This window comes from Plasmodium malariae (assembly GCF_900090045.1).
Source record: "Plasmodium malariae genome assembly, chromosome: 7".
NCBI classification, from domain to species: Eukaryota; Apicomplexa; class Aconoidasida; order Haemosporida; family Plasmodiidae; genus Plasmodium; species Plasmodium malariae.
This window is the reverse complement of record NC_041781.1, coordinates 1,106,592-1,134,320: the sequence shown is the minus strand read 5'-3', so window position 1 is coordinate 1,134,320 and position 27,729 is coordinate 1,106,592. Positions and strand designations below refer to the sequence as shown.

General features: G+C 28.2%; 6 protein-coding genes across 6 annotated transcripts; 1 reads left to right on the top strand and 5 right to left on the bottom strand.

The window, feature by feature from the left end:
• Window positions 1–178: 178 nt before the first annotated feature.
• On the bottom strand, window positions 179–1,951 carry PmUG01_07032200 (conserved Plasmodium protein, unknown function; the record flags this gene model as incomplete). Its single annotated transcript, XM_029004065.1, has 1 exon — window positions 179–1,951. One exon carries the CDS (start codon window positions 1,949–1,951, stop codon window positions 179–181), a length of 1,773 nt encoding a protein of 590 aa, XP_028860792.1.
• Window positions 1,952–5,050: 3,099 nt separating this feature from the next.
• On the bottom strand, window positions 5,051–8,992 carry PmUG01_07032100 (conserved Plasmodium protein, unknown function; the record flags this gene model as incomplete). The annotated part of the gene is made up of 1 exon (XM_029004064.1): window positions 5,051–8,992. One exon carries the CDS (start codon window positions 8,990–8,992, stop codon window positions 5,051–5,053), a length of 3,942 nt encoding a protein of 1,313 aa, XP_028860791.1.
• Window positions 8,993–10,327: 1,335 nt separating this feature from the next.
• Window positions 10,328–11,936, bottom strand: PmUG01_07032000 (ADP-ribosylation factor, putative; the record flags this gene model as incomplete). The annotated part of the gene is made up of 5 exons (XM_029004063.1): window positions 10,328–10,439; window positions 10,721–10,868; window positions 11,331–11,406; window positions 11,573–11,649; window positions 11,771–11,936. The coding sequence occupies 5 exons, from the start codon at window positions 11,934–11,936 to the stop codon at window positions 10,328–10,330; spliced, it is 579 nt and encodes a 192-aa protein (XP_028860790.1).
• Window positions 11,937–14,598: 2,662 nt separating this feature from the next.
• PmUG01_07031900 (conserved Plasmodium protein, unknown function) lies at window positions 14,599–20,427 on the bottom strand (the record flags this gene model as incomplete). The annotated part of the gene is made up of 1 exon (XM_029004062.1): window positions 14,599–20,427. One exon carries the CDS (start codon window positions 20,425–20,427, stop codon window positions 14,599–14,601), a length of 5,829 nt encoding a protein of 1,942 aa, XP_028860789.1.
• Window positions 20,428–22,069: 1,642 nt separating this feature from the next.
• Window positions 22,070–23,078, bottom strand: PmUG01_07031800 (conserved Plasmodium protein, unknown function; the record flags this gene model as incomplete). The annotated part of the gene is made up of 4 exons (XM_029004061.1): window positions 22,070–22,126; window positions 22,281–22,354; window positions 22,552–22,662; window positions 22,760–23,078. The coding sequence occupies 4 exons, from the start codon at window positions 23,076–23,078 to the stop codon at window positions 22,070–22,072; spliced, it is 561 nt and encodes a 186-aa protein (XP_028860788.1).
• Window positions 23,079–24,671: 1,593 nt separating this feature from the next.
• On the top strand, window positions 24,672–27,575 carry PmUG01_07031700 (CS domain protein, putative; the record flags this gene model as incomplete). Its single annotated transcript, XM_029004060.1, has 1 exon — window positions 24,672–27,575. One exon carries the CDS (start codon window positions 24,672–24,674, stop codon window positions 27,573–27,575), a length of 2,904 nt encoding a protein of 967 aa, XP_028860787.1.
• Window positions 27,576–27,729: the final 154 nt, after the last annotated feature.

The window sequence follows — 27,729 nt, the reverse complement described above, 5'->3', positions numbered from 1 at the left end:
CAAGAAAAATTGATAATGCAACACCTTTACATTTCTGCCATTTTAAACTTTACAAAAAAAAAAAAAAATAATAATAAAAATAGCTAGCTAACTCGCCATTATATTTATTCATCCATTCATCCATTATTTTTTTTTTTTCCCTTATTCCTCTTCCCTCCATTTTATTCACCTTAGTTAATTAGTGATTTGCTTTTACCATTTTATCAACCCACGTATTAACATAGCTTATTAATTTTTTGTAATACATTTCATCATATTTATAATATAACGAATTCGACGGAAAAAATATGGAAGAATTTTCAGAACTTTTTTTATCCAGATTTTTATCAAAATGTTTCATAACATTTGTGTCAATATGATCATACATCAAATTGATATTTTTTTTATTTATAAAAATAATTTTTTTTAATGTATGATTATCAATAAACATATTATACACGGACCATACCTTTTTAAAAAAGGAAGGAATGTTTATGACATATATTCTAAATAAAACATCCGTGTAAAATTCATTAAAAATGTTAATAATTTTTTTAATACAATCAACACTTAGCATATTATTTAATTCAAATTTTAAACAGTCTACAACTATTACCAACTGTAAGGTAGTCTCATCAATTTCCTTTTTTTTTTCAAAGTCATTATTATCTAAGGTATTGATTTCTTGGAAGCATTTATTATAATTGATACTATTTACACACATATCAACATGATATACCAATAATAAAAATAATTCGTCTTCTTGCATATTTAATTTTTCCTGTATGCGTACATACATCATTGGTCTTAGTTTTTTATCATAACCACATCGAAAAATATTTGTCTTCATTAAAATATTCTTAATTTTTGAGGGATTAATAAAAACAATGCTGTTATCGCAGTTGCTGTTAGAGTCTAAACTGTTTACAGTGATGAAATCTTTGGAACTATTGTTTATATCACTGGTATTTATACCGCTGGCGTTTGCACCACTCATATTTGTACCTCTACTGCCCATAGCGTTATCGCTGTTTATGTTACTACTTGTGTTTGAACAATCCATCTTGTCTGAAGTATTTTTATTGTTATTAAAAAGTTTGATACTCATTTGTCTCCATAGAATAAATTTAATTATTTTATTCAAGGATTTTATCATATTATAATTATAAGTATCTAGGAACCGTATTATTGTTATATCACTCACAAAATATAAATCTTTGTAGAAAATTTTTAAATATTTTTTTTCATCATTTTGTTGACTATTTGAAAAAAAATTTCCTAACCAATTCACACTACTTTTAATATCATTATACGTGTCTTCTAATTTATTTCCTAATGCTAAACCGATGTCATTATTTAATAATTCGTATATTTTTTTATTTTTTTCTTTACTTTTTGTATTCCCATTTTTTGCGCTCCCATTTTTTGTGCTCCCATTTTTTGTGCTCCCATTTTTTGTGCTCCCATTTTTTGTGTGCCCATTTTCTTTACCCCCCTCTTCTTTATCACTATCTTCATTATCCCCCTCTTCTTTATTCCTTTCCACTTTTATTGATTTTGGACTTGTATTATCTATTCTTTTTTTATTTGTATCATTTATCAAATCATTATCGGTGGCTGCACGTGGAATATTTTTTAACTTATTGTTATGATTTTTAAATGCTATACCATATAGTTCTTTTTTTAATTTGTGGAAAATATCTACTTGTTCTTTTTTTCTATTATATAAAGCAAAATTTTCATAATTTACATTATTTTCTTCTAAAAATTCAATTTTCCCGTTTTTAATTTCAAAATAGTCTTGTCGTTGTACAATATCTGTACCTATATATTTATATTTCTCTTCATCTTTCATATGTTGAAAATCATAATCTAAAAAATTATCTAAATTCATATTATGCTTATTTTCACCATATGATGCTTCACTGTTATTACTGTTTTCAAATGAAGCAAAACTATCGTTGTCATCCATTTTTTGATGAAGAAAAAAAAAAAAAAAAAAAAAAAAAATATCAAAACAGAAATGAAGAAAAAAGAAAAAGAAGCAAAAAGGAATTATGCAAAATAACAGATAAAAGGGTAAACAGAAAAAGGAAATAAAAGGAGAAGGAAAAGTGAAAACAAAAATAAAGATTAAAATGTACAAAGAACGGAAAAGGAAAAAATATCCACAGAAAGGAAAAGTTTTTTATTATACATTACGTTATTTTAAATTTTTATGTTACAGTCATTTCTTATTATATTTCTTTTTTCTTATGGTTCATTTTCATTAACATTATGTGCAGCGATTAAATGTATTTCTCCTTTTTGTGCTTAACATTGCTGCAGTGAATTTCGTTTATTTTGGTATATTTGTTTATTTTGGTATATTTGTTTATTTTGGTATATTTGTTTATTTTGGTATATTTGTTTATTTTGGTATATTTGTTTATTTTGGTATATTTGTTTATTTTGGTATATTTGTTTATTTTGGTATATTTGTTTATTTGGTATATTTGTTTATTTTGGTATATTTGTTTATTTTGGTATATTTGTTTATTTTGGTATATTTGTTTATTTTGGTATATTTGTTTATTTTGGTATATTCGTTTATTTTGGTATATTCGTTTATTTTGGTATATTCGTTTATTTCGTTTATTTCAGTTTTGCCTCATTCTTCTTTCTTCTTTGCTTTTTCCTTTCCTTCTTTGGCTTATAAAAAGGGGTTAAATGCAAATATATAAGCTGTGCTGGCGTACGTAATTGAAATGAAAAGCTGACTAAAACAAATAATTCATAGAATTGTCACACTGTATACATATATATAAATGTGCGTATGGACGAATGTATGTTTGTACTTATGTACATATATGTAAATATGTATATGTTTGTGCATATGCATATGTTTATGCGTATGCATATGTATGTACGCGGATGTATAAATTAAATACGAAAAAAAGGCTCTTTATGTGGAATTATGTAAGTAAACTTTCATACGTTTAACAAATAAAATGAAGCCTCAAATTATATGTATAAATTATACAATTCCACAATGACAAAGCGTTTATTTTTTCCTGTATTTATTTCCTTATTTATTTATTTATATATTTCCTTATTTATTTCCTTATTTATTTCTTTATTTATTTCCTTATTTATTTCCTTATTTATTTATTTATTTATTTATTTATTTCTTTATTTATTTCTTTATTTATTTCTTTATTTATTTCCTTATTTATTTCCTTATTTATTTATTTCTTTATTTATTTCCTTATTTATTTCCTTATTTATTTCCTTATTTATTTATTTATTTATTTATTGTTTCGTTTTTCTTTAAAAAATGCTAAACGCTTAGAACAAAATTTGCAAGAAGAAAAAGAAGGAAAATTTCAAAAACTTAAAATATCCTTTTTTCGAAGTCAAATGCATTTTGATTTTGAATGTTCATAAATATTGTGGTCTAGAAAGTGAAATTAATTAAAATACGTACATACATATGTACATATATATATAACGCATATACATATATGTATATATATGCATTACTACTATTATATATACATATATATACGCTATTGCACACACAGAAAAAAGATAAAAAAAGATAAAAAGAAATAAAAAAAGAATGAAAGAACGAAAGAACGAAAGAACTAAAGAACGAAAGAACTAAAGAACGAAAGAACAAAAGAACTAAAGAACGAAAGAATGAAATAACGAAAGAACGAAAAAAAAATATGGCGTACTCTAAACACGCAAAGAGAAAGCCTTATATTTATAAAATTAAAAATATTGTTTTTTCTTTTTTTTTTTTTTATTAATAGCAAATTAACACAAAAAAATAAAAAAATAAACATATATTAAAATTTAAATAAAACGAATTTAGCAAAACGAATTTAGCAAAACGAATTTAGCAAAACAAATTTAGCAAAACGAATTTAGCAAAACAAATTTAGCAAAACGAATTTAGCAGAACGAATTTAGCAAAACAAATTTAGCAAAACAAATTTAGCAAAACAAATTTAGCAGAACGAATTTGGCAGAACGAATTTAGCAAAACAAATTTAATAGAGTGCATATAATAAAATAGTTTACATAAAACTCAATAAGCAAAATAAATTAAAATGTAGAACTACAGAGGAGAGAAAAATTGTTTGCCACTGAAACATGTATATTTGTGTATATATGTATATACACAAGCATTACATATATATTTATATTGTATACATTTACGTACCGATGTTTATTTCACGTGTTCCATTTGGGATAATAAACATAGCGTCAGATGTTAGGAACGGTTAGTTATATAAAATGTTTTTATTAATATTTTTAATAAAATTATTGAAAAAGGGTATGACGAGTAAATATTTATTTTAGGTGGCGCTTGTTGATTTTCCCATTTATGTACATTTTACATTCGTAATGTGTGTAGTAAAAAAATGGGGGTTACAAATACATGTTTCTGTAAATGCATATTCACGTTTACACATACGTGTACGTATATATATATATATATATATATATATATATATATATATATATATATGTATATATTTATACATACGTATATACATTTATTATGCACCTCTACCTTTATGCACGAACTCATATATCCACACCATTATGCGAACGAAATAAATTACAACAGACCGGTTAAAGAATAACTCATAATTTAATTTTTCACTTTCTTTTAAGGGAATGATATTTTATTGTTAAACTAAGTTTGAAGTTGGAGGAGGAGTAAAGAAATATGTTTAAGTATTACAGAACGCATGTATAAAATTACACAAAAAAAAAAAAAAAAAAAAAAAAAAAATTTAGAGACATGCGCAAATATGCCGTAAATGTGTATGCAAATACGTAACTGCGTACGTGAACGTGTAATATCAATATTCAGCTTCTAATATATGAACATGCAACTATGCAATGAAATACATGTATACGTAAACATGCAAGTAAGAAATTAACGCTTCATAAGAATACACAAGTTTTTTGCCAAATTATTTTGGGCTGTTGTGTAAAGGGAAAAAAAAAAAAAAAAAAAAAAAAAAAAAGAGCAGGGAACTTGAAGCTGGGTTTAAATTACGAATTCAACATACTATTGTATGGTAAATTGAAAATACTTCCGAATGAACTTCCATACATTAATATCTGTTATGTGAGTGAATTTTGAAAAGAAGCTTTTGTTAATGTTACTGCCATTGCTACTGCCACTCATGTAAACCCCTTGAATGCGTATTATGCATTTGAATATGTTAACAAATCTGCGCATTACGAGCGAGTTGTACAATTTTTTTTGAAGAATAAGACGCAAGAAAGACAAGTATTTATTCATTTGTGTACCAAAGACATAATTGTTATGATAGTAATATTTATTTATTTCCATTTGAGAAAAAAACATTTCACTATTCCATAAAATAAAATCAATAATTTGCAAATTAAATTTTTCTTTATTTTCATTACAATGAGTTAAAAAAATTTTAAGGAATATTCTAATATCCTTAAAGTTGTAAATATAATTATTCACATTTTTATAAATATTATCTAATTTATTATTTTTATAATTTTGATATTTTTCATTACTCGTGTCGTTGTCTATCTGCGTCTTTACAGTTAGATGTTCTATAGCTTTCTTTTTTTCGTTGTCCTTTTTTATTTCATCGTTTTCTCGGTTGTTCGTCTGGGTATTTTGCGGCTGGTCCTGTTGTCTATTTGATATGATCTCTATTTTTCTGTATATGGAGTAGAAGAAAAAATCAGCAAAGCTTACCACGTGCTCATTCGTATGGTCCCTTATTAATCGAAGAATGTTCAGAACGTATGTATGCGGAAAGGTATTGAACTTTTGCATATCCCAGTTAAAGAGAGTTTGTATTATCTGTTTCATCCGTGTTGTTAATAATTTGAGCACATCATAATTTTCACAATTTAAATTTGTCAATTTTGCAATATTAATAAAAAAAAAAATATCATAAATATTTTCTAAATTTAATGCATTAACAAAATGGTGAAGAAGAAAAAAGAATTTTCTCCATACTTCTGGTAAATCAATTGCAAAGAAAGATATATATTTAAACGATTTAATGATAATATAAATATCGTCATATAAATAATAGGAGTATTGATCAATAAAAGAAAATATATTCGTTTCTACTAAATCATATGCTAGGTCAGTAACTATGCGAATCACATCAACATTTTTGTAAAATAATAAACTTAATAAATATAAATTATATATAAATTTCAATAAATGGACATTACGAAAATTTACATATATATGAATATCATGTGTAAAATCATACAGGAACTGACTATCCGAAAAGGCCCTTTTGTTCAATATATAATTCTGTTTATATAATTTTATATTTCTCCTCTTTTTCAATGCTTCCATTAATGTAACAGAGTGAGCATTATTCATGTTAATGGAAGAATCCCCTTCACTTTCACTATGACTGTTACTGTGAATTACATTGTAAATGGCATGGTCATCATTATACTTATCTGTGTTGTTATCCCATCGGTCATCACTGCGTTCCTTATTGTTAATATCTGGTGGTAGAATGTTCCCTCTGTTACTGTTGCTCAAGTGGTTGTATGTAGAATGTTCATCCTTGTGCTTCCCTTTTTCCATCCTTGTCCCTACTTCTAACTGTGCTGCTTCACCCGGTTCTTCTGCTTGCCTTCCTTTTTCCCTTATTTTCAACGTTTCAACACCGCCTGTGCTTACAGCACTCCCTACCCTGCGTATGGTGTAGGTCCTATTTTTAAAAAAGATACCATAATAATCGCGCAAGATCATGGCCCTTCTATAGTTGAATATAAAAAAGGACAGCACTTTGTTTATTTGGAAATCTTGGAGTAAACTTTTTCTATGCAATAATTCTTGTTTACAACGAAACATGATATCCACTTTTGCATGTTTAAACAAGTCGAAATTGTAAAATATGGCTAGTAAATCATCCACATGGAACAGATTAAAATTATTTATAAATATGTGTAATAGGTGAATAACTATATTGTCATTTTGATTAAATTTAGATATCATTAAATAATGCAGAAATTGTGCTAAAAAGTGTAGATTTCTTTTTTTTTCTTGAATGTTTTGATATTTTAAATAGGAAAAATAATTTTCTTTATTTTTCTTTTGATCTTTATTCTTTGCATCATAAAATAAGGTGTTACAAAATTGGCTATCTGACTCTGTGCTATCACGTATAATAAAATCTGCTATTTTATTTATATCTTTCTCAAAATAATGATATAATTTTTTAAAAACAATATTATGTACATATTTATATTTTATTAACAATGGTACTAATATTTTAAAATGACCAAAACTTAAGTTTGACGATTCAACGGAATTTTCTTCCAAAAAATTAAATAATCGATCCAATATAGACTTGTTAATTTTTTCATGTATATGATTACTAAAATATGTATATTCATTTAGATAAGCCAACAAAATAACAAACGAATCGATGGAACACAAATGAAAAGATTTAGATAATATTAACAAAAGCATGTTGTATATATTTAAATTTATGTAAAATACTTTTAAGCGGTTCATATATTTTATTAAAAAAATTATATTTTTATCATTAAGAATTAATGTCCTCGGCTTGTTATCAATACTTATTAACTTCTTCTCGTTAAGCATATATAAATAATACTTTAAAATCTCTTCAAAAGAATTAGTTAAATAAGCAAATCTTCTGTCATATATATAATCACTCACATTTAAATTACGCAGTCGGTATATATACATAAAAGCATACATAATATTAATCATGTTCATATTTTTATTTTCCTTAAATAAGTCCAAAATTACACTAATCTTTTCACTTTTTTTAATTTTCTCATTTATTCTTTTTACTTCATCATTCACGCTAAACATGTCTATGAATTTGTTCCTAATGAGTTTATGTACATCCTCGCTCGTTGCATAATTCTTTATTCGTTTCTGTACATACGCAATGAACTCTTTGTCATTCGGTCCGTCACGTTGGAAGCCACTTCCGCAGTCATCTTCTCCCTCACTATTACTATCACTTCTACTATCACTTCTACTATCACTTCTACTATCACTTCTACGATCACTTCCATTTTCACTTCCAATTCCACCATCCCCCTGAGCGTCAGCGAACTCCGTTTCAATCTGCTGCACGTAGTCGCTTACGAAATTATCCCTTTCAAGGTGAAACTCCTTCCTTATATTCTTCAAAAATTGAATGCTCTCTAGTTTTTCCCTTATAATGTTTTCCTTTTCATTCGCTCCTTTGTCAGTGATAGGAACTGGGGTAACTTCTTCAAATATGTTTCCCGTTTTTTCCTCATCCTTAGCTTTTTCAAGAGTTTTTGACTCCTCATCATCCGACTGCAAATCTTCTCGACCGAAATGCTTGTCTCTTCTTCCTTTGTAAAAGGAATCAGAGAAATCATTTCTATAATCATTCAAAAAGTTATTCATCCTGTTAATATCAATACGTTCGACTAATTTCTCTTCATCCTCTTTTAACGAAAATTTATCTTTATAATCTATTTTTTCTTCAAGGAATTTTTTCTTTTTTAAAATTCTATCATAGTCATAACTATATTCCAAAGTCATTTTTTCATTTTGTTTTATTTTTTCCTCTTCAATAGCTTTCTCTTTTTCTATTTCTTCTTCAGTTTTATTTTTAACAAGGTTAGCTACACTTCTAGGATCATTTTCATAATTACAAAAATTTATTTCTAATAAATCCTTTTCTGTTATTAAATCCATTTCTTCTTCTTTTTTTCTTTCCTCTTCTTCCACTTCTTTTTCATCATAGTCACTTTCGTTAAATATCTTATCAAGTTCCTTGAAATATTCATCATAACTCTCTTTTACTTTTTTCTTCCTTCCAAAAATTTTATATATCTTTCTACATTTATTCCAATAATTATTAATTAATGGAAAATTTACAAATGCGTTACAATAATTTTGATTTAATTTTGCACAACAGATACTCAGTACGAGCAAATATACGACGACAATAACAACATTTGCGCATTTTAGCATTTCCAGCTTTGGCCTTAGCTAAGCATATACATACATACAAACATGCATGCAAACAAACATATATACATACAAACTTATATACATACAGACATATATACATACAGACATATATAAGTACACCTATACACATATTCATGTGTGGGGGTATAATTGTGTATACATATGTAAATACGTACATACGTACATATATTTATATATATATATATATATGTGTGTGGGCATGTGTACCTGCTAAATTGAAACGCTACTCACTAGAGGCTAATTCCTGCTGGAGCAAGCTCACTTAAATATGTGCACCAAAGATGAGCTTCTCTTCATACGTACTTAGCCTCGATCATTTTACCGTTCCTAGGGTTAATTACTCGTATTTACTTGTTTTTCATTAATTTTACTTGTTTTTACTTATATTTACTAATTTTTCTTTCTTTTTTTTTTTTTTTTTTTTTTTTTTTTTTATTTGTTCTTCCTGCGCACAACCATGAGAAATGCCATGAAAATTCCCTTGAGGAGGAAAACAAATAAATCAATGTTGCGTTAAAAATTATATAAATGTTTCATAACAGCCCTACGAATATGCTAATATTCCTATTTTTGGAGTTAGCGAGCAGAGCATTTTTTTTTTTTTTTTTTTTTGCACATTGTGTAAATTTTTTTTTCTTTTTTTTTTTTTTTTTTTCTATATCATTTGTATCTTTTTTTTTTTTTTCTATTGCATTTGTATCTTTTTTTTTTTTTTCTATTTCATTTGTACCTTTTCTTTCTTTTTTTTTCTATTTCATTTGTACCTTTTCTTTCTTTTTTTTTCAATTTCATTCGTACCTTTTCTTTCTTTTTTTTTCTTTTTTAGTTTTTAGCCCATAGGTGTACCTCACATTTTAGCATGTCCGTTGGGATTACGTATGCCACTCAGAGGTTGCACAAATGCTTAATTTATTTTGAATATTTTTGAGAAAAATTAGTATATATTGGACATGTACAATTGTAACAAAATGGTAAAACAGTAAAATGGTAAAACAGTAAAATGGTAAAATAATAAAATAATAAAATGGTAAAATAATAAAATAAAAATAAAAAAGAAACAACATCCCCGAGGGGTTATAACTATCTTCAAATAAATACGTAATAATAAATATTGAAAGAACGACAGTATAAAATAAGAGGAGTACAAAAAAGGGGGGAGTATCAAAAAAGGGGGGAGTATCAAAAAAGGGAGGAGTATCAAAAAAGGGAGGAGTATCAAAAAAGGGGAAGTAATAAAAAAGAGAAAATATTAAAAATAGGAAAGTATTAAAAAAATGACCAGAAAAATATATGTGCAGGTGAGAAAAAAAATCATCATTTAATAAAACACAAATTTTTTCGTCTTCTCATCATCAGCTGATTAAACAACCAGTTCATCGAGGTTTCTACTCCAAGCCCTGTTTTGGATGAGCATTCTACCAAATGGCTTTTTGAAAAAAAAAAAAAAAAAAAAAAAAAAAAGAGAAAACCGTGTTACGTTGGAATGGGAGCGCAGACACTAATTTGTACACACACAAATACGTACACACACATATACGTACACCCACATATACGTACACACACATATACGTACACACACGTACATTCACATATACATATATACTTAAACATGCTAGAATATATATGCGTGCGTTTATAAGACCACCCTCGATGAGTAAGTAGTAGCCCACTAGGAAACCTGTTCCTGCTATTCCTGCATTTCCTTACCAATTTCTATCGACAATTTGATCAAGCTTTAGCTCACTCCTAACATGTTGTAGTAACATACAATTTTTTTTGTCTTGTTTACTTGCTATTATTAAAAAGTCTTCTATATGATTATAATCTTGTAGTATTTTATAAAATCCTTTTCTCGCTGCAAAAAAAAAAAAAAAAAAAAAAAAAAAAAAAATAAAATAAAATAAATAATATAAATAATATAAATTAAAATAAAATAAATTATAATAATATAAATTATAATAAATAAAAAAAATCCGTTAAACAACAATGTGGAAACAAGACTTTCAGTGTCTCTGTTAATCCCATGCAAATATCTTCACTGAGTAATTACATTATTTCGCACTTACAGCTTATCATATGTAGTGTGCTATTTTTACATATATAACAGTGATCAATGGTATATATGTACATGTGTTTATGTATATGTATATGTATATGTGTATTTATGAATATATCTATGTATATGTGTGTGTATTTATGAATATATCTATGTATATGTGTGTGTATTTATGAATATATCTATGTATACGTGTGTGTATTTATGAATATATCTATGTATACGTGTATATATATCTACATGTACATATATCTTTTAAACCTATTTTTAGTCTTCCATGATCTGACAAATCGATGAAATAGATAACGGCATCCATATCTAGCCTGTTAATAGACGCCTGAAGGGAAAAAAAAAATAGAACACAGTGGTGGATATATATCAAAATGTAGATGGTGGGAAAAGTACGTACAGAAATGTTATGGCCAATAGGTAAGTGGGTAAATTTTTTTTCTTTTTTTGTTTTTATTTTTCTTCCTTTTTTTTTTTTTTTTTTTTCGTAATACATCATCTTCTATGCTATATCGAGAATCCCATATGATGATCGAAAATTCTTCAAAGTCTATTTTTTCAACAAAAAGACCTAAAAAAAAAAATAAAAATAAATAAATAAAAAAGAGACGTAAAATACACACGCATATGGGAAAATGGATTAAAACGAAACGATATATATGTATACTTTTTATTTTACTGCACGAACGAACCTTCGGTTGGCTTTACTTTCAAAAACTTATTGTGCAATAAATACTTGACAAATGTTGTCTTTCCACTTTGCGCAGGACCACAAATTCTTATTTGAAAAATTATTTTTTTATTAAAAAATTTATTACAGCAATCTCTAAAAATTGATGATATTGCATTACCCATCATATATACACATTTACATAAGTAAGAGCAAAAACCGATATTTTCGAATATGTTCAATTTTTCTCATATATATATGCCCAATGAACATATGAACAAAATATGTGGTATGCTGTATTAATTTGAGCGTTCCTGTTGCATATTTTTTTACCAAAATATTTTCAATTTTTTTTGTTCGTTCTTTGAAATTTTAGCTCTACACATTTATTTTGCTATTATTTGTTATATATTATTTTTCTTTATTTTGCTCTCCTTTGTTTTATTTTGTTCTCTCTTGTTGCTTTTTATTCTTTTTATTCTTTTTTTTTTTTTTATGCTCCTATCAGTTACATTATTATTACTATAACTGTGGTTATTCTACTATTCCTTTGGGATGACTGACAAAACCACTATTGTTTTACCAATTGTTTCTATTTTTTGCTTCCCATGTAATATATTAAGAAAGACTTTAACAAGAATTAGTTTCAGTACATGTAAATAACCATTATATGCTATATGGAGAAAAAAAAAAAATAAAAAGTCTACAACATTAATTGTCAAAAGGGGAATATATATATATATATATCCACACATATCAAATAAATTCGATAAGGCGAAAGCATTGTGCTTTATGTAAAAACTTTTATATGTTTGTAAATATACACATATGTACATCATTACACACATGCGTACGCACATACTTATGCTGATATATACGCACATACTTATGCTGGTATATACGCACGTACTTATGCTGATATATACGCACGTACTTATGCTGGTATATACGCACATACTTAAGCTGGTATATACGCACATACTTATGCTGGTATATACGCACATACGTATGCTGGTATATACGCACATACGTATGCTGGTATATACGCACATACTTATGCTGGTATATACGCACCTACTTACACACATGTTTTCTTACACACTTATGTAATAGCATTACTCTCTCTTTTGCATATTATACCTGTATATATGAATAATATAACATCTTACGCATTCCTCGACGGAAAAACATAATTAAAAAAGTAGGTATACATAGCAGTGTAAAAAAAAAAAAAAGAAAGCAGTAACATCCATCATCTTACATAAAAATAAAACCAGGATACAAACATATGTAAACCTATCTACACCTGTGCATATTTAAATAATTGCACACATATAGGTGGAAGGGTAGGAAAAGAAAAAAAAAAAAAAAAAATGAGTAAAAACAGATAAAAAAATAGGGAAGAAAGAGGTAAAAAACTGGAAAAAAGGGATAACAAAATTGGCAAAAATGAGGTATAAAATGGGTAAAAACGATAAATTGGCAAAAACAGGTAATCATGTGTTATGCACATTTAAAAAATGGAGCGGTTTCTACAAAAAAATTATGTAGAAGTTATATAAAAAATAAGGAAGACCAAAACAAAGGAAATAATGCATATTGGGTAAATTTAAAAAAGAAAAAAAAAAATATACATATATACACAAATTTATGTGTACGTAATAGTACGCATAGAGTTATGTAGAACAATTATTGCAAAACGTGGAGTAATTAAAATTTGCTATTAAGTCAGCGAAATTAAAAAACTGTATGTTCATAGAAATAATTTAATAAATCAAAATAGTAGAAAGCAATAAAGTTTCTTTTTTTTCTTTTTTACTAAATAATGCACAAAAGGAATATAAAAATAACTACCTATAATTCTAATTGTCCAAAAGTAAACGAAAAAAAAAAAAAAAATAAAAAATACTACATATATGCAATGAAAATTAATTTTTTATCATTTTTCCTATTTAACTGCACGATGTAAAAAAAAAAAAAAAAAAATAAATAATAAAAATGAACTGAAATACAACATAGAAAAAATAGTATGTTTTAACCGTTTTCTTAATTCCTTTTCGTAGCTTTTCACCATCGACTGAAGTTAAACTGAAGTGATTTACTAGAATGCTTTTTAGATCTTGCTTTTTCCCTTTTGTTTTTTTTCTTTTTATTTTTTACTTCTTACTCTGTACTCTTTGATTATTAATTTTTTTCTTTTTTTTTTTTTTTACCATTTTTCCGTATGCCATTGCGCGCACATATACTTATTTAATATTAAGATTTTGTGGTGAAGGAAAATTAAATAAAAATTAAAAAAAATAAAAAAATCTAAAAAACAACAACAAAAATAATAAAAATGATGAAAAAACGTGTTTGTTATAGGTTTCCCCCTGTGTGCATTAAATTGGGTTTCACCTTTTTCTTTTTTTTAAACAATTTCTATTTATATAAAACTTTCCTAATTATCTACAAAATGATGCTTCAAATAACATTGCAAAAAATTTCATTTTTTTTTTTTTTTTACCTATTTATGGTATGATATGTTATTAAATATACGCAAAAAAAAAGAAAAAAAAAAAAAATAGGTATAACGAAAAAAAAAAGGAAGCAAATAGACTAGCAAAAATGTGTGCATATGGAGTATTCGTACATATGCAAAACACTCACACAGTAAGCATATCCAGTACAGCACGAATAACGCACATATACATGTACATACCATTCACCTACTAATCAGCAGGTGAACGGATGTGCGAATGAAGAACGAATAAATGGAAGATGAATAATCAAAAGGGCGTGAAAAACATAAGTGAAAATGAAGTATCCCCCCATGGAAGGAGGAATAATTATGCCCCCTTTTTTTTTATTTCAAATGTTAGTCCACTTATTAAGATCTACAAGGAGTAAATTCGATAGGTTTTCAACGTCCTGACCATGTAAGCTATATTTTTTTAAATTTTTTTGAAAGAATTTTGAAAGCTGATTTTTTAAATAAAAATTTGATAATGAGTGAGAGGTGAAACTGTTCTGAAAAAATACATTCAAGAAGTTACTTCTTTTCATTTGAGATAATTTTATATTTTCCTCTCTCTCTCTACTACTTGACGCGAAGTTTGCAAAATGGGAAAAATGCGCATTTGCTACTTCCTGACTGTTCAGGTAATCCTTCCCATTATTACAAAAAAAAAAATCCAAAATTGACAACATTAAAAGTTTAAAAGGTGGGGAATATTTACCGTCCTGTTTCAATTCATTACAAATCTTTTCGTAAAATATAAAGAAATTCGTTTCATTTTTTAATATACGAATATTATTTTTAATTAGTGTAAGCATAGATGACAAAAACATATAGGGATATTCCTCAAGGAAAATTATATACACCTTAAGAAGACACGATAAAATACTTAAGTCTACATCAGCTGTGTTCATACTGTTTCTGTTTTTTCCAATTTCAGTATTTTCCATATTGTCGTTATACTCCCCTGTTCTTGCACGATATGTTTTGTTATTCTCGTCTGTTCCTCTAATATTGTTATCTGTAACCTGTGGATGAAGCACATCTTCCGGTGGAAGCCCGCCCCTAGGATGAATCATATTGTTGTTTTTCTGCCTTTCATCCAAACTTTTGCACGTCATTGCTAAATACATTAACACTAAGAGAGATTCAGATAAGATTTGAACATATGCGGAGTTATTACAAAGTGTGTACAAGAACTTATTGCTAAAGAAATTTTCATAAAAACGTACAACTATTATTTTTGGAAATGACTGAGTAATATTAGTTAAAACAAAAAATTGGGAATACGATATTAAAGAAGACATTATCAAAGGGAAGTATATTTTTGCGCTATTATAATAAAATTGCTGATTAGTTCTTTTTAATTTATTAAGAAGTTTTATATATTTATTTTTTTCACTTCTTTTTTCAAGTAAATTATATTCCTCGTTTACGTAAATGAAAAAATGAAAAGTACTTTGGATTTCATTCTTTAAATTTACTTCATTATTGCAATCAAAAAATAGCTTTGGGAATGCTTTAATTATGTCGAAGTAGACAAAAAGGGAAATTACATTATCCTCTTCGATGGTGTTCCCTTCATCAGAAGTGTTACCCACTTCATTGGTGTTTTCATTACGATCGTTCTTTTTTCGCTCAACTGAGTTACTACTCTGTAGGGGAGCGGGCATTCCTTTGCTGCAATCATTTTGAGTGTTCCTTCTATAAAAGAGGTCATCCTCAACCATCTGCTTGATGTTTACTTTTTCTTTTTCTTTTCTAGCTCCATCATCTTGCACACTAATATCAACCTGGTTCTTTTTGCTTTCCTCCTTTTCTACCTTCTTTTCATAAGCATTTAAAAATTTTAAAAGGAGATTCAAAGTATACTGTAAATGAACATGAAATGTACATAAAAATATTCGTATAACTAGAGCCACTAATTCTTCCGCTTGTATTCCTTTCAAGAAGGTGTGAAAAAAGAATAAATAATTTTTACCACTCACATCTACAACTATTTGATTTTTTAAAAATACATATAACAAATACTGCTTATTATTATTACACTTAACTTTGTTCTTAAATAAACGATTGTTTCCTTGAATAACTGAACCCTTCTTTTTATTGGAAATTAAATAAAATAAAATCTTTATTAAAGCTGATAGCGATATAATATCTTCATTTTTGTTAATATATAATGCTATAATTTTCCATAATTTTTTTGCAATATAAAAAAAAAAAGGGTTTACGGATGAACTCATATAAAATAGTAGTTCAACGGCACTTGTACATATTTTGTAATTGTTTAGAGTGTTGTTCATAAAACATTTTAGTTGAGATATAATAATTAACGACAACAACTCATAAGGGAAGCAAAAATATTTATCTACGTGTATTCCTGCGTCACTTCCTCCTATCTCTGTTCCGTCAACCTTGTTAAGCGGTTCTTTATGTATTTCCTTATGCAGCTCTTTATACCGCTCTTTATATTGCTCTTTATACCGCTCTTTATATTGCTCTTTATACCGCTCTTTATATTGCTCTTTATACCGCTCTTTATATTGCTCTTTATACCGCTCTTTATATTGCTCTTTATACCGCTCTTTATATTGCTCTTTATATCGCTCTTTATATTGCTCTTTATGACAATCTTTATGCCATTTTTTACTACTAACATTACAAACGCTGCTGACCAGAACCAATTGCAACTTCTTTACAAATTCCACATGTACCAAGCATTTTCTAAAATAAACAAATTTATATTTATCGTTGGTTATCTCCTCCATTATGCTTATGTAAATAAGGCCCAAAAAGTTTAGGAGCATCATGTGGGATGGAAGGGCGCCCCACCTTTGTCCACTACTCTGTATATGACGATGATCACATTTGATATCACAATGTTTGGGAAATTGAACCTTGGATATATATTCGAACTTCGGTTCATCGCAATTCCCCCCTTTCATTTTGTAGTTACCTACTTTGCTACTTTCATAATAGTTTCCTTTCCCTTTGTAAAAATAGGTATATATTGCTTCATTAAATCTTCTCTTGTCTCCTTCAATGCTCCTTTGTTCTGTATCCCCTTGATGAGAAGCATGTCTTAGCAAATTTGTATCATTAAGTGGTACACCGTTCGATAATACTTCTCTCCCCTCAGCATAGAGTCCATCTGGACAGTATAAAATTCTGTTGAATGAAACAAACTCGTCAAATTTGTCATACTCGTCAGACTTATTACACTCATGAAACACTCCCACATCCTGCATCACCATCTTTAACCTATTTGCCATATATATGTCCAGTTTCGTTATTATATCATTAGGGCAATAGGGTAGCATTGAAAGAACAACTTGCTCAATGGATTTCATGTATAAATGAAACTGATCAAAGACAGACACGCCCGTTCTCCTCCCCATATCAATACCCTGTTTTGAATATCCTTGATATATTAACAATAATTTTGTGTATTTAACAAACATGTCAAATATGACATATTTTATTTTTTTTAATACTAATTGGAAATCTCTCCGTACTTTGCATCTGTTCTTTTCTAGCCCCTTTCTAAATTTTACCCATATAAAACAAAACATGTATTTGAAAAAAAAAAAAAATTTTGTTATCTTCTTTTCAAGGAATATAAAAATTGTTATATGTTTGTTAATATTTTTGCCCTTCATTTTTTCTTTGTAGCTGTTTAAAAAGCTACTGTTCATATATAGAGGAGCGTCCTCGAAATTGTGCAGTTTGGTATTCTCTGCATGTGTTATTAGGTTTTTACCCACCTTTCCAATTTTTCCATCTGGTCGGTACTTCTTCCCCTCTGCTGCTTCTTCCCCTTCTGTTGATTCTTCCCCTACTGCGCAGCAGAAAAATAGGAAAATTTCGTTGTTAATACGGTTCGTCTTTGCAATAATTGCGTAAAACAAGGAAAATAGCTCATAATACGTTTCCTCATAATTGTGTAAGTATTTTTGAACATGAGCATGTTCGGACTCTATACATATGTCCGAATATATTTCAAAAAAGAGATTCTTATTATGTAGGTATTTACATATCTGATCAATAAGTTTATTAAAACTTTTATAAAATAACATAGTTTGCTTTGGCGATTTTTCAATTTTTTCATTATAATATAAAATCATCACATGGGTAGTTTTTAATATATCTGTAAAAAAGTAGTTTAAAAATAGTATGTCATTCTTTTTATATAAACATTTCATCAATCCAGTGAACATTTCGTTAAAAATGAGAAATATTTTTTTATAAATCGTCTCGTTCAAATAATGTGTTATTTTCATTGCTTTCAAGAGAACACACAAACTGTTTTTCAAGATATTTAAATTCATGTTTGTAGTTTTTATTTTATAAGCATATATATTTTTTTGTCCTATTTTGCCTGCACAGTTCATGTGGTTCATGCTGCTCACACAGTTCACGTTGTTCATGAGAGCATTCTCATTTCTGTCACCTCTCAGTAAAACAACATTTTCTTTACAGGAGCAAATGAACATACAATTGAGTAGGTTTATTGGATCATCCCTTATCTCTTTGTGATATTCGTAACTACTCTCTTTCTTAATATCAGAGCAATTTTCAAAAAAGTCGTCGCACCGTTCCTTTTTCCCTTCATCCGTGTAATGAGTGCTGCTTATTAATGAACTATGCTCCTCTTCTATGAGATCTTCTTTCTTATAGCAATGTCTTTTATCCACGTGGCTGCATTTGAGTATGGGTTCGTCAACACTTTCGTATCTACGTATGGGCTCGTCAACACTTTCGCATCTACGTATGGACTCGTCAACACTGCCGCATCTACGTATGGATTCGTCAACACTGCCGCATTTACGTACGGGCTCGTCAACACTGCCGCATCTACGTATGGACTCGTCAACACTGCCGCATTTACGTATGGGCTCGTAAGTACCTTTTCCTTTAAGTATAACTTCTTCAGTACCACCACACTTAAGTATGACTTCATCAGCATCCCCGCATTTAAATACCTCCCGATCAGTACCTCCGCACTTAAGTAAGGCCTCGTCAGCACCGCCACACTGAATTCCCCTCTCGTTAGCACCACCATACTTAAGTACCTCTTCGTAGAAGTCCTTTTTCACTATGATCATTTCACTTAAATAGCTAGCACCCTCGTTTTTGATACTTATGAAAAAGTTCATAATATTTTCTGTAAGGTTCATACAATAGTTCAACAATAAATTTAACAAAGAGATGTAATTACTATTATCATCATTTATATATTTATGGATGCTACTAATTTTTTCCTCACATATATAATTTAATTTATAATTTAAAAAAAAATTGTGTAAGAATTGTGTACTAATTTTATTCTCTTCTTTAAATGTATCATATATATCTATTAAAAAATTGGTTAGATCAAATAGGATATAGTATATCTTACTGAGTTCAATTAAATTTAACTCGTTGTACGAAGACAACAATGATTCAAATAAACTTTCATTGGTAAAATTAAAAGAGATACATAATTGTATTATATCTAAGGAGTTCACCTTTTCAAAAATTTTTTTAGAAAAAGTGTAATCGTCTGAAGCGTTATATTTTGTAGCATAACGGTAGTAAGAAAAAATTAAATTGTAGTATTTGTTTTTCTTTTTCAAATTATTTAAATAAATCATTATATTTTCAACTATATTTGCAAATGCATTTTTTTCATTGTATATGTTATCAAACAAGTACCCTGTACTTTTCACTAAAGTCACGTGTTCATCTTCTGGGGCTTCACCTTCATCTGCAGCTACGTCAACTATGTTAACTTTTTCACCTTCAACTTTTTCACCTTCAACTTTTTCACCTTCAACTTTTTCATCTACAACTTCCTCATCTACAACTTCCTTATCTACAACTTCCTCAATCGCAACATCCTCATCTGCAACATCCTCATCTGCAACATCCTCATCTACAACTTCCTCAATCGCAACATCCTCATCTGCAACTTCCTCATCTGCAACATCCTCATCTGCAACATCCTCATCTACAACTTCCTCAATCGCAACATCCTCATCTGCAACTTCCTCATCTGCAACTTCCTCATCTTCAACATCCTCATCTTTTTCTTTTTCCATTTCTCCTTTGTGCGGAACATCAAGGAAGTAGTTGCCCTCCATCCACATAAAAACTTTGCTCACACTTTCCTCATTATTTTCGCTATTTTCGTTGAACATCATATATATATAGCACAATGCGCATCGTTCAAAAATGGGGGGAAAAAAAGGATGAAGCAAAAAAATATGAGCATATATATATACATGAATATGTATATATGTTTATGTACATGGTACATGTACGTACGCATATATATGTATGTATCTATTTATACATGTATATGTAAGCATCAAAATGGAACTCTAAAAATGCTCACAAAACACTTAATACATTTTAAAAAATCCTTAATTTAATCTATATATCGCATTTGCATTTTTTCATATTTCCTGAGAAAAGAAATTTTTACCTAAAATTTTATGCAAATTATTTCCGTTGTTAACATGTTATGCGAAGAAAATTTCTTTTTTCGAAATAGCAAAAAATGGCTAGTTAAAAAAAAAAAAAAAAAACACATACATATATATATATATATATATATATATATATATATATATATATATACATACATACATACAATACATTTATACAAAATAGGTACACATATTTGTACAAAATAGGTACACATATTTGTACAAAATAAATACACAGACTTGTACAAAAAAGAGATGATATTTCTTTCATTAGTAAGAGGATACAAAATACACATTTCTATTGTTTTTTTTCCCTCATTTATTAAGGAGAATAAGCAAAATATACATCTGTGTTATTGTTAATATATACATACAGCAATACGAACACACACAGTTACCAAGTTTTATTTTGTTGGTCCCTTAAAACCTAATTCAGAGTAACCCCCCCACCCCAAATGAAGAATGTTAAGTTGTTTTCATTCAATATATAAAAAAGAACAAAAATGGAAAAAAAAGGGAAAATGAAGAAATGATGAAAGGGAAAAATGAAGAAATGATGAAAGGGAAAATGAAGAAATGATGAAAGGGAAAAATGAAGAAATTATGAAAGGGAAAAATGAAGAAATGATGAAAGGAAAAAATGAAGAAATGATGAAAGGAAAAAATGAAAAAATAAAAAAATAAAATAATAAAATAATAAAAGCATAGAAGGATAAAGGAATAAAAATACAAAAATACAGATAGACGAGCGTTAACATTTTTGTTCTATTTGAGTCTCAAAAATTTACGTGCGCACTAAATTTCTATAACAAGCTTTTACCAAATGAGAAGAGCTATCACAAGATAAACCAACACCACATAAGATAAAATCAGAATAACAAAGTACATTACGTTCTGCGATATTCATTTTACGAAAAAATGTAAAATACATAAGTTTTAAATATTTTATTTTTTCAAACTCACTGTTTCGTGGTTAATATGTGAAAATTTAGCAAAAGAAACATAAAACAAGCACAGACAAGCATAGACAAGCATAGACAAACACAGGCAAACACAGGCAAACACAGGCAAACGCACACACAAAAAAAAAAAAAAAAAAAAAAAGATATGAAAATATATATAAATAAATAGAGAAGCTCCCAATATGGAAGATGATAAAATAATTCATGAAAAATCGAACAAGGACATTTTTTTTTTTTTTTTTATTTTATTTAAAAAAAAATATATAGTGTTATATAGATACATACATCCATGTATACATAGGCAGGTCTTCTGACGAACGCGTATACAAAAAGGAAAAAGCGTAGTAACAAATACTAACATATTTGATCAGTGGATAAAATGGGGTTAAGTCTTAGTAGAATAGTTCTTCATTATTAACACTTATTAAGTTTCCTACGTCATGTTGAATCTACGAAAAATATACATACAAGCAAAATGCGTACAAGAAAAACAAATGTAAACAAAGTACATGAAAGTAGTAAATGAAAGTACGCCTACACAATTACATTACAACATACGGGATATGGCAATATAATGGTAAAATTATTTAAATATACTCTAACCTCAATTAAATCGTAAAAATTTAGTGATGGTATTTTAATTACGACTAGCGGTTCCCTCATGGAGTCCATAGAAACTGTGTAGAACAAGATGAAAGGGGCATGTTCACACGGGATAAACCATACATGTGTATATATATGTATATGTGTGTGGGTATGCACGCTCATCTGTGAACAGAGAAGCAGGCTAACATATGCACCCACGCAAAATGAGAAACAGGAAAACTTGTTCCAGCGGGTAAACACGAAGAAAATGTATGGTTTCATTAGTTACCGTCTATGTGCGTGTTAACATCAAAAACGTGCCCTCCTTTTTTCGAGTTTTGTTCTATGCCAGAATTATCATTTTTTTCCTCGTGGTCATATTTAACGGACATTTTTCGGTCTATAAAAATATATAAATCAGAGAAAGCAAAAAGCGTTATGCAAAAAAATTTTCTTAACATTGTTCAATTTTTTTTTTTGTTCCTTTTGAGTATCACTTTTTTTAAGGTATCCCCTTAACTCTTCTTTAATTATTTTGGATAAATTTGTCTGTTTGCTCAATAAGTTTTCTAGGTCTTTTTCTTTTTCATATATTTTTTTTATATCAATAATATTTTCCACTTCATCCTTTTCTTCATTATACTCATTATTCAAAAGGATTTTCATTAATTTATCTCTCTGCTCATTTGGCAAATGTGCAGAATAATCTTTATAGTATACATTAATCGGACGATGTATTACTTTCGCGTTTAGGTATTTGTTCTCATTAAGTGAGCCCAAAAGAAAAAACGAGAAGAGCAAATAGAGGGCGGTCATTGTGCTTTTATTTATAGTAGTGTGTATGCATATATATATATATATATATATTTTTTTTTTTAGCTAGTTAAAGTATCTGCAAATAATTGACACTTATTTTAAAATCTTAAATTTTAAATTTAAACATATACGCGTATGACAAATGAGAAAAGGAAAAAACATTGCACGGTGTAATACCTAAGGGAGGACGCTCTTCTAAGAAACGTTCTGTTACTGATATATTTATTTTTGAATTATATGGTCTTAAAGGACAGCGTATGTTTATCGAAACACAAATATGTACAACCCTTTGCAGTTATAGATGATAAAATGTTTGGTAAATGCCGTTTTTTTTTAAAAATAGCAAATAGAAAATAAAAAAAAAGCAGTATTCCCCTGTTATGGATTTTCATACAATTAATCTGCGTGATAAGTTGTGTATGTACAAAAAGGGCGAAAAACAGACAAAAAAAAAAAAAAAAAAAAAAAAGAAGAAATGGAGAAAATAAAACTTCAAGTAATATGAAAAAGTAAGAAAATAACGAAAAAAAGGAAATTTTTTTTTTTTTTTTTCTTCTTTTTTTTTTTTTTGTGTGTGTACAAATTTGTTTCTTTTCCATGTTGTGGATATAAGACCAATTTAACCTTTCGCCCAAAATGATACAATTTGAACCATGCTTTTTTTTACTTTTTTTTTTTTTTTTTTTTTTATTATAATTAATTAGCATTTTCTCAATTCTTTGTCTAAATAATTTAAGTTGAACTCTCACTGTATGTTAACCTATTCAGCTATGATACCACACCTTCTTAAACGTTTGATCAAAATATACTTATTTCAAAAAATTATACACAGTTTATCCTCTTTCCGCAAAATGCACAGTTAACAAAAAATGAATTGAAGCAACAAAGTCTCAGTATGATCATACGTTAACATGAACAGCAACGTGAGGAAAACAAGCCTTTAATCTCAAAAAGGGAAGCATTATATATACATACGTACATACATACGTGCATGCCTATATATATATTATATGTGCATGTGCCAGCTCATACATGTATATATAATTCTTTCATGCACTGAAGTTTATATCCTTCCTTTGTATATAAAATACCTTAAAATTTAATGCTGTGAATTAAAAAAAAAAAAATGTAAAATAAAAAAAAAAAAAATTCCTCGTTTAGCCAAACATGTACCCTTTATATTATTTTATACATGAAATTTTTTATTTTGCTAAATGTTAAGATAATTGCATAATATATGGAAAACAAAAAATTTGGAAATAAGGAAAGTAGATGAAAAATAGTGATAGGTGTGGGTTGAAGTGAAATGCAGAAGGGAAAGAGAAGAGTACAGTAAAAATTAGATCCATTTACGAATAACCACTTTAGCAATATTTTCAAAAAGCAGAATGAACAGAAAAATTAGGAATAACGAAGGAACGAAGAGCACACAGGAAAAGCAGTGAAATACGCAGCAACTGTAGTGAAATACTTAGGGGAAGCAGTGAGATATATCGGATATTTAACTTGCCCCTTCTTTTCGCTTCCCCCTTTTTTGAAGCTCATCAGTAATGTATGTGTTAACGAGGCAGTTTAGTTATATACTCTATTAAGATGACAAAATGGGGTTTATGGCAAATGCTTATGCTAATTATTATGGTAATATTTCACCTTGAGTATGGATGCTCAGTTAAGATAAAAAATAAGCTCATAGTAAGTAATAGTAAAAGGGAGAAGGCAAAAAAATTGTCCTATTCAAGGTATTTTATAAATAACTTTTTCCATTTAAAAAAGAAGTGGAAAAAAAGTGGGAATGATTACTTTCGCATATTTAGGGGAAGCGGAACAACGTGCTCTTACGAATGGGTTGAATCAGATGATAATATAGAGGTGAAAATAAGATTATCACCAGATGCAAGTCCAGGTGATATTCAGTATAGTTTAAAGAATGATTATATATATGCAAAATTGAAAGATAAACCACAATGCTTAATAGAAGGGAAATTAAAAGGGTTTGTCGATACAAATCTATCTACATGGTTTTTAGAAAAACATGAAGATTATTGTATATTAAGTATAGTTTTAAAAAAGAAACATAGAGGGATGAGTGAATGGGTAGGTGTAGTAGAAAAAGAAAATATTTTACATATATCATATGATAATGCATCATCAACACATGATGACAAGAATTCTATATCACAAAAAAGTGTAGAGGAAAATGAACTATTACATACAGAATATTTCGAAAATGCAAAATATGATGATGTAAACACCTTTTTGCTCAATTGGGCGAATAAAAAGTCATATAACCAAAATGAATTTGGTATACCAGTAATGAAATTAAAAACAATAGTTATGAACAATAACTATGGGATAGAAATTCTCATATCAGGATATGATTTAAAATGGGAAGCTGAAGATAGTCTAGTTCTAAAGTTAAGTTCATTTCAAAATGGAATAGTGTTAAATATACATAGAGGTAAAGTTGCTAGTGGTATTAAAGGACTACATGGAAATATGGTTAGTTATCTTGTAAAAGATTGCGAACAAAGAATTATAAAAAAGCTACAACATGATTTAAAAGGAATTTTCTATTTAAATCCTACTTCTAAAAATGTGGAAAAGATGATGCATACGCACTCACCTCAAAGTAATTATAGTTACATTACAGAAGAAGGTGGTACCCCAAAACATATCTCTATACATAATGATAATGTAAAGAACTCAGGTGAGGAAGAGGAGCAAAAAAGAAAAAATAAAACAGAAAATATAAATAGTTCAGGAAATTCAGAAGAAAATTCAAATAGTAGTGGAGAAACGTATGATAGCAGAATAAAAGAAATACAAAAAGATTCCCCAGAAGAACATTTAATAGTTAAAGAATTAAGAATAAACTCAAAAGTAAAATTAACATGTGATGATAAATCGAAAGAACCTGAATTTATGAAAGATTGGTCAGAAGAAAAAAAAGTAGAATTTAGAAGAAATTCCGTTTTACAGTTAAAAGCAAATTTAGAATTATCTCAAGAACAAAAACTAACTTTGAAGTTAGAAGATTATATTAATTTTATGAAAACATCCTTTGATTTAACCGAAGAGGAATCAAAGATGGTATGGAAAAAGGCGGCTATCAAATCAGATGAACAGAAAAATAGAGAAAAATTTTATAGATTCACTGAAATAGAAAACTTAACCGATAAAATAAGTTTGTATAATATAGATGAATATTCAAATGCGTATGTGCGGAAGGAACAGGGAGGTACTGGGCATATATCTGATAGTAACATTTTGAAAAATTCAGCAAATAAAAATGATGAAAACAATGTAGATGTAACGGACAGTACGTCTAATGAAGGACGGGAGGGAAAAGGCACCTTTATAGATTTAAGTCCCTGCTCGAGCGGCATTAGTGATAGCAGTGTTAGCAGCTATGGCGGTAATATCAGTGATAGCGGCACAGATAACAACATTAACAGGCGCTTTTTTAATTGCTTGGAGAAGGAGTTGCTCGACCATAGCGATAAACCGAAATTAACACTTTACGAAATTTACATGAAGAGCAGTGAAGAGGAGAAAAACCAAATGAGAGGAAAATGGAAAATAAACGAAATGAGGTTAAACACATTAATTGAAGAATTACAATATTTAGAGGATGATATGATTCCAACTGTTTGTAATAATTATCGGGATGTTTTACTAAGTGATGAATATATATGTTTAATGAAAATTAGACTACAAGAAAACCCACCAAAGAATAGTGAAGAGAAAAGAATTCTACAAATAGTTAATTCGTTTGTTATGAGTTTATATGATGATATAAAAATTTTAATGGAACATGAAGAAAAAGAACATTTGAAAAAGATTCAACTTATATGTGAAAAGGCTGTACATGATGAGAAAGGGTTAAATGATTTTATTGAATCAATGAAACCTTTATTAGACTATGCATTTCTTGGATATATTAAACACGCTATACAAATTGAAAAAAAAAATATAAAAGCTCAAAATAGGGATTTTAGGGAACATCCTTCTGACTGGTTAATAATTTTGATGATTATACAAAAAGGAATATATTCTATTTTAGAAAAAGATATATGGCAGGATGTTATTAACATTACTACAATAATTTGTCATGAACAACCAAATGTAAGAAAAACTATTTTAACAACTATGCTTGCATCCATGCCAAAAGCTGATTGGATATTTTTTAAAGATATAATTAAAACATTGTTTAAAAGTGTTCAAGAAAAAAAATTAACAGCTAACCATTTTCCAAATTTTCCCCATATCCCAGAAGCTATTTTTCAATTAAATTTTGATATTGAAAGAATTTTACCTGACTGGTTCATACGAGAAATGCTAGACGAATATGATAAATCCATTGTTGAATTGATGAAATCCAAAAAACCCTTATTCTGGAAGATGAAAGAAACAAAATGGGATAAAAAATTTGTGCAAAATTTTAAGGAACAGCAAGTGCAAAAGTACAGGGAGTATGAAAGAAACAGTAGAAGTTGAACAAAAACGCATGTACTCGTGCGCGCACACATGTTGTGTGTACGTACATACCATGCGTGTATACTGTGTCTATGGTTATACTATGCTTACGTACGTACTACGTACCTGTAATCACATATTAATGAAATACCAAAATGAGAGGCATATAAAACAT